Source organism: Harpegnathos saltator, unplaced genomic scaffold (genome assembly GCF_003227715.2).
Source record: "Harpegnathos saltator strain DR-91 unplaced genomic scaffold, Hsal_v8.6 scaffold485, whole genome shotgun sequence".
In the NCBI taxonomy this organism is placed as follows: Eukaryota; Metazoa; Arthropoda; class Insecta; order Hymenoptera; family Formicidae; genus Harpegnathos; species Harpegnathos saltator.
This window is the reverse complement of record NW_020230299.1, coordinates 166925-179566: the sequence shown is the minus strand read 5'-3', so window position 1 is coordinate 179566 and position 12642 is coordinate 166925. Positions and strand designations below refer to the sequence as shown.

The 12642-nt window shown below is 34.4% G+C and overlaps 3 protein-coding genes across 4 annotated transcripts; 1 reads left to right on the top strand and 2 right to left on the bottom strand.

Annotated features, from left to right (window-relative positions):
• Positions 1-2119: 2119 nt before the first annotated feature.
• On the bottom strand, positions 2120-7804 carry Asx (transcriptional regulator additional sex combs). Of its 2 annotated transcripts, XM_011156338.3 has the most exons (8): positions 7131-7804; positions 6598-6857; positions 5362-6492; positions 4983-5270; positions 3988-4884; positions 3639-3878; positions 3244-3287; positions 2776-2917 (listed from the first exon to the last, which is right to left on the bottom strand). In XM_011156338.3, the coding sequence occupies exons 1-7, from the start codon at positions 7453-7455 to the stop codon at positions 3282-3284; spliced, it is 3147 nt and encodes a 1048-aa protein (XP_011154640.2). In that variant the 5' UTR covers positions 7456-7804; the 3' UTR covers positions 2776-2917; positions 3244-3281. The 2 variants fall into 2 exon arrangements, with proteins under 2 accessions (XP_011154639.2, XP_011154640.2); XM_011156337.3 differs by lacking the exon at positions 3244-3287 and having other exon boundaries at positions 2120-2917; positions 7131-7803.
• A 776-nt stretch (positions 7805-8580) lies between these two features.
• On the top strand, positions 8581-10733 carry Rpt6 (26S proteasome regulatory subunit Rpt6). Its single transcript, XM_011156339.3, has 6 exons — positions 8581-8710; positions 8801-8945; positions 9080-9490; positions 9650-9876; positions 10035-10310; positions 10470-10733. The coding sequence occupies exons 1-6, from the start codon at positions 8693-8695 to the stop codon at positions 10608-10610; spliced, it is 1218 nt and encodes a 405-aa protein (XP_011154641.1). The 5' UTR covers positions 8581-8692; the 3' UTR covers positions 10611-10733.
• Positions 10734-11315: 582 nt separating this feature from the next.
• Positions 11316-12623, bottom strand: Pex3 (peroxisomal biogenesis factor 3). Its single transcript, XM_011156341.3, has one exon. The coding sequence runs from the start codon at positions 12581-12583 to the stop codon at positions 11450-11452; it is 1134 nt and encodes a 377-aa protein (XP_011154643.1). The 5' UTR covers positions 12584-12623; the 3' UTR covers positions 11316-11449.
• Positions 12624-12642: the final 19 nt, after the last annotated feature.

Sequence of the window (12642 nt, the reverse complement as noted above, 5' to 3'; positions counted from 1 at the left end):
TTCAGGTGTACGGTTATAGCATTTAATACGACGCGTTTATATCGTGCTCCAATCAGTAACCATCTTAAGATAAAAAAATTAATATTTTGTAGATTCTTTATATCATTTGATATCATGAGATATTTGCGAAAACATTGTAGATCGATTATTAACAGTAATTGGAGCCAAAATATATGGATAAAGTTATGCTAATGATCAAACCGTACGCGATTTCTTGATAAATCATTCCTCGATACACTAACAACGTTAGAGTTAATTGTAACAAAGTGGGAGATAAAATCGAATAATATAGAACTACATATGTATACCCCTAATTTTATAGCTATGAATATTCAGTTATTTTTGTTTTTTTTTCTTTTTATTATTATCTGCAATAAACTGTTAATCTTAATTATTCGTTTTCATGTTAAATTACATTCCTGTACATAATGTCCGACGATACTAGTTTGACATATAACATATATTAATACATATGCAAAAGATAGATGAATTATATTAAGATTCAAAGAGAGTTTGGTGGATCGTCCTATTTCAAAGGAATGATTTAAAAGAGAGCATGTACAAAGGATTTATCGCTTAGCTTCGAGATCAACATGTACAGGAATATCTTCTCTACATAGCTATAATAAAAATAAATTCGTGATAATAAATAAATAACAAACATATACATATTACAGAGTGTGATGTTTAGTGGAAGACTGTATTAAGGTTAATATATGGGAGATTTTTATGTTTTAAACTTTGAGCAAGGGTTCCAAGAATACAGTTGAAATATTGGAATTAGTAGCAAAAATTGTAATTACATATCATATTAATAAAATACCGTGCAAATCGTCCTATTAATAAATGATGATTACGTGCGAAATAATTGTAAAGTGATTTAAAGAAACACTTTATGAGCATGATATGGAAATAATAATGAGATGGAAAATATATAATAAAGAAAATACAAAAATTACAAAAAATATAAAATATTTTACCATCGATGTAATAAATATAATAAATAAATGTAGAAATAATATAAGGATACATATTCTTATATTATTTCTATATTATAAAGTATATAAAGTGTGTATATATATATGTGTGTGTGTGTGTGTGTGTGTGTGTGTGTGTGTGTGTGTGTGTGTGTGTGTGTGTGTATGTGTGTGTGTGTGTGTGTGTGTGTGTGTGTGTGTGTGTGTGCACATATAGGTATGCATATATTATGTTACATAATATAGACTAGAGTTTGAATATTTCAAAAAGCAAATAGACATTGCACAATATATATTCCCTCGGTTTTTGCATATCTACTTATCAAACATATAAAATATATTTGTTTTTTCTTTAAATACAAGTCACAATGTATATTAGTGATGTGCCAATAAATTCGGAAACGATGTAAAAAATATCGTATAAAAAAAAATAATTGAAACAAAAATTAAATTGTTAGATAACTAGGTAGATATCGCTGTACTTTTATTATACGACTAACTTTGTTAACATAATTTTGTATACAATGTATAAAGTCAATATAGAAATATATGTTAGCAACGTATTATAAATACATGCCAGTCTGTAATAAAATCTGCATAGTAGGCAAGATGACGAAATAATACAAGATAATAATAAGAGTATGTATATTTTTTTATCCAATTTATAATAGAATTACCGAATATTTCTCAATACTCTCAACTGTATCCTCCGTTACCCTTAACTTTAAAACAGGGACTTTTGTTAATGTAAGAGAGAGAATAAGGAGAAAAAGAGAAAAAGAAAGAGAGGGAGGGAGAGAGTGAGAAAGAGAGGAAAGGAGGGGACGGGAGAGAAAGAGAGAGAGTGCTGGACAGTAAACATTTATAATATTTAGAACAGTTAATTTTACGAACGTATATTCCAGTCAAATAGATAATTTTGACACAATTTTTTTAATTTTGACATAATTTTTTAAATTGTCAAAAGTGCCAAACCAAAGATAAAATTTTCATTTAAGTTTATAACCAAATGGAATAATTTCTAAGTACTGTATAGCACTTTGGAGCATATCTTTTTTTACAAGATGTATTGTCAATTTTTTTATTTTCTTTATAAAGCAAAATCTATGTAAAAATATTAAAAATATTTTAATACTAAATTATTATAAAGTAATAAAACTCGGGATCTGGTGCGACTATCTTAAAACGTAGCAGGAGCATGAGAATGCATTAGAGATAAGAGAGTTTATGTATAAAATCTTCTTTTTTTATTAACCACCGTTTAATCTCAATTAATCTTAGTGCATCAGAAACATTCATTTTATCCCTCTGACTGGATTAATGAGACAGTTATATTAATATAATACAATTTTGTTCATTCAAATTATTCGGATGTGACGTGTTGCACGAAAAGTTTCTTTATTCGGCATTTCTTGCGCGTTAATTTTTAACACTGGATTTAATTATTAATTTATAACCAAATGTTCAGCACTCTTATCTCGTAACGGGTTTAAATTTATACACGAACAGTTGGTAAAGAATTATTAACGTATGAGGCAGGTAGCACAGATACGTTGAGGCCCGATGCAGTCATCGTGGCAAAAGGCACCACACTGCCGACAAATTACCATAGCTCCTCGCATATTACATTCGCATGGGGGTGGTGGATCACCTCCGATTATCATACCGGGTGCACCGGGTTCCGCGCCACCCGTCACTCTGCTATCCGCGCCTCTTGCTTTCAACGTGACAGCTTGATGAGAGCCTTCCCCGGCACTCGCCGGTCGTCCACGCACCAAATGTACTCCGACACCCATCCCTGCGATTTGCGGAGGTAATGGAGGAGCAGACGACGCTCTCGGAGCACCATCTCCGACTCCCGTCCTTTGTACAAGTATGTATTGCCCAAGACCGTTACCAGTGGTAGATCCGAGTTGCGCTATAGGAGCATTTTCTGCAACCTGTAAAGCATTGAGAACATTATTGATGCGATCGTCGTGAACATTTAACGCAACTTGAACTAACGTTTCGCGTTCAAGTTACTTTCGTCCAAGTAGGGATATATTGTACGAGTAACATTTCGATTTGTAATATTCTAGCCTCATCGTCGGTTGTACAATAAACACGTTTATTGCTCATCCCCGTTGTCATCGTACTGGTAGAAGTAACTTTTCGTAGCAATTTGCGCACCGCTACACTGTTGCATCTGACACAACGAAAGTCGTACTATCTCCACTACTGCATTTTGATATCCAAAACTAATGTAAAGATTTGTTCATTTAGGTACCTGTATGATACAGAGATCATCACAAGCGACCCGCAAGATTAGCACTGTACACACAGAAAAGTATAAAATAGTATGCACGTACGCTCAAGTGTCCAGTACACATTTTATACATCAAGAAGAGTTTATACACAGAGATAAAGTCGAATTAAACATTTGTTCACAGCAAAGAGAGAAATTGTATATTATTGCATGTTATCGTAATCTATCCTCTTAATTTACATGTTTTTTTTTTCTTCGTAATTAATGATTCATCGCAAGTACATCGTGTCCAAGAGAATTGACGGCAATTTATTCGGATATCTCTCAAAAAGTTAACGCAACAAGTTACGTGTATGTGTGTCTCAAGCATAGATAGATGTCATTTAAAGCATGATTTGATAATACGCGCTACATACCTCCGTTGATGCAGCTTGACGCGCTGTAGCGAACACATGTCTCAGCATAACCGTCTGTGTTTTGTTTTGGACTTGTTTGTTATGTTGTATCGCTTGCTGCGTTTTTTGAGGTTTCACCGTCGTTACCGTACGTCCGCCAGACTTGTTTGTCGTGAATGCACCATCTCCTCTGGCGAGCAAGCTGGGTGGCGGTTTTAAATGAGCTTTCAATTGATCTCTATTCGGTGAACTTTGTATGACCTAAAAACAGTAATAACGAATGTTCATACGATAGAAATCAAACTTTTTTTCCTCTCTTTTTTTTTTTATATATTTTATATACAATTTTAGCCGTCAAATTAATACTTACCGCTTGACATATCTGATAGCTACGCTCCAAATTGACAGCACCCGGCGGTTCTTTCGTAGAGCTTCTTGATCTTCCTCCTTGTTCCTTGTTACTGTTTCTGGAGCCCCTCTGGCTGCCTTGATTAGATATACGTGAAGATCGTGAAGAGACGGTCACGGATGGTCCAGCTGGTCCATATTGCTGTTGTTGCTGCTGCTGCTGTTGTTGCTGTTGTTGTGGTTGTGGTTGTGGTTGCTGATGCACAGCGGATGCAATTGGTCGGGGCTGAGCAGAGGCAGCAGGCTGGTGTTGAATAACAATTGCATTCTGCGCCCGATTTTGAGACTGCACTCCCAACGTAGTCGAGAGAGCATTTTGTACTTGGCCTTGCGTCGCGATGATGTTCTGAACGTTATTATGGGCACTATTGCCGTTCGGCGTGTTCACTTGAGCGATAGTATCCTGCGTCCGAATCATGTTAACTTGCGCAGTGGTGCTCGGTTGTGGCTGTAATTGAGCCGCCGAAATTGCGGACGAGGTATTCAACGTGGGCGTTGATTCCTGTTCCTGCGGATGAAAGTTGGTTTGCACGAATCTGATGGACTGCAACGGCGGGAACGCGATAATCGGCGGGCTTTGCGAGCTTTGCAAGCTCTTCATCATGCAACCGTTTCCAGGCGTATTGATGGCTAAACCATCCGCTTGAAACGCGGCGCCTTGAACAACTGGCAATTGAATACAGTTGACGGGCTCCACGTTGGCGTCAGTGTTAATAAATTGCTGCGAAGGAGTCGTAGAGTCAGTCGTTGTAGACGTTTCGCTACATTCATCCTGCGTTGTCACTGTAATATTAGCTGCTACGGATCCGTCAAGTGCAGCTGCTACCAGAGGCCAAGGAACTTGTAGTTCCTCTTGCGTCTTTGTCCGCGCGAAGGTGTAACGAGTACAAATTAGAATAAATTTGTAATATGGTAAAAAAATTCTTAAGTATAATTATGTCATGCATATATGCTTACCCTATTGTTGTTGTTATTATTGCTGATACTATTAACAGTCGGATCCACTGTCCAGCTGCATTCTAACATTTCGGAACAAACGTAATTGTTTGCTTCTCGGAGGGCTTCATCCTCATTACCAGCATGTACGTCCGTTGCCCTGGTATCTTCAGTCTGTCCAGATACTACTTGAGGTTCAGTTACTTCCGTATTAGTTGATGCCATTTCCATTCCTTCCAAAATGGGGTATATTATCTCTTCCGGGCATCCCGAAATCTCTTCGTACATTTCCCGCATTTCTCCTCGTACCTGGAATATAATTATAATGCGATAGTTTTACAACCATAATGAAATTCGTCGATAGCTCGCGATACTCTCGTTGTTGAAATTGTTTGCTTACCTCGAGTTCATGAATACGTTGCAAAGTCTCGCTATCGATCTCCATTCCTTCTGGAATCTGCGATTCACTATCCGCTGGATTCTCATGTGAACCTTGAGTCGCTTCGGTCTGATTGGTATTAATCAAACTGGTATCCTCAATAACAATGTCCGTTGGCCTAACTTGATCTTGTGGCGACGAAGTTTCGAGGATACTCGTGGTCTCACAATCGGATATTTGATAAATTTGGTCATTAGACATCTGAGACATCTGCTCCTTCGCGATTTGCGGAATTTGATCTATAGATGTCTGCGATATATACTCGTTAGATAACTGCGAAATCGATTCCCCAGATGTGTGAGACGCACGTTCTATCTGTTCGCTGGATCTAGGTGATGAGTTATCGTCAGGTAATAGCACAGTGTCTTCTTCTGACGCTTCAATAATATTAGCTTCTATAGGCTGTAAGCTTTTATCGCTAGAAGGAAAATCTGTTTCTTCTTCATAAACATTTGAAATGCTTTCTTGTTGACAAATTTGTCTCGTAAGGTCATTGGCTTCAATTAAATCTTGTTTATTGCGTATATCAATAACTTTATCAGTTTCCTCTGTTTTGCTCTCGTGCATTTGGATATCTTCTGTTACTTTTACAGAATTCATATGTGCAGAATTGTCCAGGTGTTTCTCATCGGTCAAATTTTCCGGCAACGCATTATAATCCAAAGGCATTAAATTTTGTTGCACTCCTTCGGAGTTGGTTATATCGTCCGAACTTTTTATGTTGATTTCGGCCTTGCAATTGGTATCACTCTTACCTTCTGCCATTACGATGGGACATACCGTATGTTCTGACACAGGAATATCAATATTGGATTCCAGGCGAAGTCTTAAACTTGAACGTGTTACCGCACCACTAGAACGTGACTCGCTAATATAATGAAGACTCGATTTGAGTTTAGGCTCTCGTTTCTCTCCCCATATTGGCTCGAAGTGTTTCACTTTCCATGGGTCTAGCTTATTTTTATCGCGCTCTGCTTCCATTTTCAGACGCTGTTGATTTTCCGGAGTAAATTCTCCTTCTGCTAAACGTTTCCGCCATTCTAGACAAGCTCTCGCAAAGAATTCATTATTCAATCCAGAGATAGCAGCATCCTAAGGATGATAAATTAATATAGATAGTAAGTTAAATCTCAAAGTTCAATATGTACACATACAAAGTATAATATGTGTAGATTATTAAAAAATTATAAGATATACCTGTCTATCTACAGCAGGTAAAAGTTGTGCGAGCTTCCGTTGATACAATGGAGGTAAGCCTTGAAAAGTATGCCTATTTAATAGAGCTCGTAAACTCGTACTTGCTAATATGCTTGCTGGAGATTCCAAATCTACAAGACCAGCTTCTAATTGTGCTGTCGCTGATAATCTTTTTGTAGATCGTCTGCGACCTGATTTTAAGCTAAATCCAGGTAAACTAGCCAAAACTTCTCTCATTGTGGCAGCAGGTTCTTCCACTGCTATATTCATAGAAAATATGGATTGTAAGAAATATTTGCTAGTTATCAAATTATATATCAATGGAATATAATACTATGCAATAACAAAACTAGATACAATGTTAAGTCACCCAATGCTAGTATCCAAGAAAAAATGCTTATCTCCCTTAATTTACAAAATAAAAGAGATAGCTAATTGTGTCTTAGGATACTTTGTGTTGATATAATGGTATTAATATATTATATGTACTAAAGTAAGCAAAAGAAAAATAGACCAATTGTTGCAGTAATCACCAGTGTTGATGTGTTGCACATTATTAACTGGAGATGGTGGATCGTTTGGTGGAGGTGGAGGTAACGGCTTGACAACAATCCTAGGTAATGTACGAGAATTGCCTGCCGCTATTGTTGTGTTCTTTCTACGTCGTTTGGCCTGTTGTCGTAACGCATGTTTAATGACTTTCTTACTATGCACCATGCTAGAGTAACCAGAGCAGCCCGGGATAGTATCGCACCCTTCACTTTTGCCAAGTTCCACATCTGTGTCCATGACAGTGCCTACAGTTTTAACATCGTCCAGCGAAATATCAGGACACGTGGTGTAAGCTTGTCGCGGCATGGTGTTAAATAGTATATTGACGTTTTCGTTCGTTGCATTCCATTCTCTCGTAGATTCAAACTTCACAAACGTCTCCTACTACGTTCTGCTTGTCGGGATATAAACATAACATCTTTCTTTCTCTCTCTTTCTCACCAGTGACAACCGAACACATATCCGTGCAACCGGTTAAATACGTTATAAAGTTTTTGTGGAGCCGCTCACGTCATTTCGTTCGACGATACGTAAATCCACAAGATTACATTGAATAGTGAAATTTTACGACTCTTTCAGTCATATGGCGAAATGTCATCCGCAAAAGTAAGAAAGATTCCGCTTCTCTCGGCTATACTGTATTTACATATTTATGTCGCGGAAGTGTCAATTGATGTAGATGCACAACTCGTTTATATTTTAAAACTTGCATACTGAAAGGAGTATGACCAATTGGAACAACGGTCATGTTATATTCCATCGGAATCTAACAGAATACACGAATCAAATGCACTAATCATTAATTGTTTCTACAGGATGCAATTTACATCCATATTTATATGAGGCCTGTTCGTTTTATCTGCACTATTGAACTGGTGCATTAAGTTAAAGTGAGACAAATGTAGGTTTTCTCACTTCAACTTGTTGCATCAGTTCAGCAATGCAGACAAAACGAATAGGTCTGTTCTTTGTAACTGCACTGCTGAACTAGTGCAATAAGCTAGAATGAGAAAACCTATATTTGTCTCACTTTAACTTATTGCACCAGTTCAACAGTGCAGCTACAAAGAACAGACCAATAGTCAGGCCATATATTTAAGACTTCCTTAAGTTTATCTTCAGATGGTCTATAGCCAATAAAATAATCCGTGCAGCACCTAATGATGGATATATATATACTGGAAATATATAGTTTGTGTCACGTATATTATAGATTTTTAGTGCTGGCAGTGAATATTGGAACATAGGCAAGATGTTTCGATGCTTTCTTTCCCTATATAGTTACATTTTTTATGATTGAATTTCGGAACGCATCAGTAAAATCCAATAGGAAAATTTGTTTCCAGAAAATTAAACATTAGCACGCGATTATGTAAGTTCATCTGAATGAGCCTTAATAATGACAAGCAAGAACCTCTTCTGAAATTTGATAAAGGATAAGGTTAGGTCTTATAGTAGGAGTCAACTTTATCCTTGTTTCTGTCATTGTAAATTGGAAATATATTATCACTTATCTAGAACGTTTATTACTTGTAAATCGATCATGACGCTTACAAATAAGGTAAGAGAAATTTTAATTATTATGTGATGACTGAAATTTTACATTCATTTAAAAGTAAGACTGAGATATATACTTTGGACATTTATTCAGATGGACATTGATGAAAAAAATGCTAAGGGAGAAGGATTTAAACCATATTATATTACAAAAATCGAGGAATTGCAATTAATTGTTGCTGAGAAAAGTCAAAACTTAAGGAGATTGCAAGCACAGCGTAATGAACTCAATGCCAAAGGTATCTGTTCTGACTTGATATGATACAAATATGTAGAATTCGTGAAAACTTAACATATCCTTAATTGCACATGAGAATTATATTATTTCTATATAAATGTTATATTCTCTACTTTCCTCTTTCTTTTTTTATAGTGCGTATGCTTCGAGAAGAGTTGCAACTTTTACAAGAACAAGGTTCATATGTAGGAGAAGTAGTTAAACCAATGGACAAGAAGAAGGTTTTAGTTAAAGTACATCCTGAGGGCAAGTTTGTAGTAGATTTAGACAAGAATATAGACATCAATGATGTGACACCAAACTCACGTGTGGCTCTGCGCAATGAAAGTTATACTTTACATAAAATATTGCCAAATAAAGTGGATCCACTTGTTTCTCTTATGATGGTAGAAAAAGTACCTGATTCCACATATGAAATGGTTGGAGGTTTAGACAAACAAATAAAAGAAATTAAAGAAGTTATAGAATTACCAGTCAAGCATCCGGAACTGTTTGATGCTCTTGGAATCGCTCAACCTAAAGGTGTACTATTATATGGACCACCAGGTAATAATCTATTATGTTATTAAAAATATAAACATAGGAATTATTTAATATTTATTATTTTTTATTATTTAATTTTTTAATTATAATTATTTGCACTCATAACTTACAATTATTTAAACTCATAACTTTACTTGTATTGTAACAATATAAAATTTTTAGGTACTGGTAAAACTTTGCTTGCAAGAGCAGTTGCACATCATACAGAATGTACTTTTATTCGTGTATCTGGATCTGAATTAGTGCAGAAATTTATTGGAGAAGGATCACGTATGGTTCGTGAACTATTTGTTATGGCAAGAGAGCATGCACCATCTATAATATTCATGGATGAGATTGATTCCATTGGTAGTTCTCGAATTGAATCTGGATCTGGAGGCGATAGTGAAGTAAATATAGAAAAGAAATTATATATATGTATACATATATATATATGTATACATATATGTACATATATGTATATATATACATATATATATATATATTCACAATATTTCATATAACATTTACAATATTATATTTCCTAACATATAAATTATATGTTTAGGTTCAACGAACGATGTTAGAGTTACTTAATCAATTGGATGGTTTTGAGGCTACAAAGAATATAAAAGTTATCATGGCTACAAACAGGATTGATATTTTGGATCCTGCATTATTACGTCCTGGACGTATTGATCGTAAAATTGAATTCCCACCTCCAAATGAAGAAGCTAGATTGGATATCTTAAAGATTCATTCCAGGAAAATGAACTTAACACGTGGAATAAATCTAAGAAAGATAGCTGAACTTATGCCTGGTGCATCAGGGGCAGAAGTTAAGGTAATAAATGATAATTCCAGCTCATATCTATACACTTTTATAATTTTTGTATAGTATATAATTGTAAATATAATCAACTCTTCAAGAAGCTCCAGACTCATATATTTATGTTCTAATATGAATATGTTATTGTTATACTTACCATACTACTTATCACAGGGTGTATGCACCGAAGCTGGAATGTATGCTCTTAGAGAACGTCGTGTTCATGTAACTCAAGAGGATTTTGAGATGGCTGTAGCAAAAGTTATGCAAAAAGACTCCGAAAAGAATATGTCGATTAAGAAGTTATGGAAGTAATCGACCGCAGTTTTTTCAATATTACATTCTCTTTAATAATCTTTTGATGTACTATTGTTTCGTTTATGTAAGCAAACTATTTTAATCAAGATCGAAATATATGATGTATTTAAAACGTGGAAACACAGAAATTTCATATAAAATTAAAAATGTGCAACACAAACTTTATATCAATATGAAATCATTAATTAAATATATCATATGTGAAAATATAGTCATATTTCATTATTAAATATTTTATTTGCCACTTATTTGTCTATAAAATTGATAATTATATAATGTTATATTAAATGTGATTGTATATATTCAGTAACTTTTTAATTCAAACTGATCTGGAATCGTAAATATTGATAAAATGCTGAATATGTAATTATGGATATATCAGTGCAAGTATATAAAAGATAAAAATATATCGAAAGATATGACTTTTTCTTTTTGCTTGTGAAAATATTAAGGTGAGATTATGAATTATGAAAACTACAAAATTAAATGTATTCCGTTATAATATTCCATCCTCCTTCCCTCATACGATTTTAAATATCAAAACATATATAACAAAAAAACATATCCTATATTCTACCAATATATTCTTATATGTAGAACAATCAGAATCTATTTATATAAAAAAGGAATGAAGAAAGAATCATAAATATGATTCAATCTGTAGATATATTTCTAATTTTTAATTTTTTTTACGAAACCAAACTTTAAATGAAAATATTTTATTTATGAGAATTATTTTGTTTTCCTGACTGCGTATGAAGTACATTTCGTTCTACATGTTCTAAAAAGATGTGCTGCTATACTCTATTATATAACTTTGAAGTAATTGTCGCAACTTAAGTATAAGTTTTACAACTGAAAGCTTCGTAAATATTTGCCCCGAGCATTTTGATCTCGTTATTTGTCATGAGACATTCAAGCAAATCTGCTGATGCGTCTTTTGCTATTTGTTTATCTGGAATTTGTCCAATTACAATAGGAATAATTTTGGCCATAGGCATGGTGGTTTTATTAATATCTAAAAATTCGCTCGTTCCATTATCCTTAGTTACAGCATCCTTTGAATTCATCGAAATATGATCATTTTTATTTGATGTTCTTGGATGTGATATTCCATTCTTAGTTTCGGAAGCATCATCAAAATATTCAGATATGTGATCTATTAATGACACAAATCCACTTCTGATGTTTCTTTGCGTTAAATTTTGGACTTCATCACTCTCTAACAGATCTAGCGTCTGATCAATTATTTTTGAATATATAGATGTATCTTTTTTAACTTGTTGCGACATCGTATAGCTTACAAAGTTCTTGATAGGATCGTTTGAACTATCAGCAAATATAGATGATGTAATTGCCCAATAAATTTGCTCCAAATCCCTTAATGTTAATTTGTCATCCAAGGATATTGAGGCTGTGATTTGTTCAACCTTACTCTTTATAAGATTGCACAATTTCTGTACACCTTCGTATATAAAATAAGCAGAAAGTTGTAGATACTTTGCTCGTACATCATATCCATCAGTGTTGTCCACGGTCTGATTTAGGTACATATATCCACTGATTAAATTGATTTGAATTTTAAGAAATGTAATTAGCATTGTGTAAGCATAAATTACTACAGCTGACCGTGAAATAGATACAACTTTCAATTCATTCCACAATGCTATCTTATCTGCAGAGCCATGTTTAAGTTGATTTATAATAGTCTGCCCATCAAGTTCTTTGATTATAGTGTTCCTTACATTTAAAGCAAGGCTTGTTGTTATCTGGTCACAAGTTTTTTCCAAATGTTCAAAGTGTTGTTGTTTCTTTGCTCTTTCTAATATTGCTCTTATCTCTTTTTGTTGCCATTCACGAATCTTGTATTGGGTATAACGCGTCGCAAGGATAATACCACTAAAAATGGCACTTCCAACTATAAATTTACGCTGATGACGTTTAAAGAATTTCCATATGCCCGATAACATGATGAATCCTTGCTGCTGATTTAATTCACATTGAAATAATTACAGAAAGTTTCTATTGC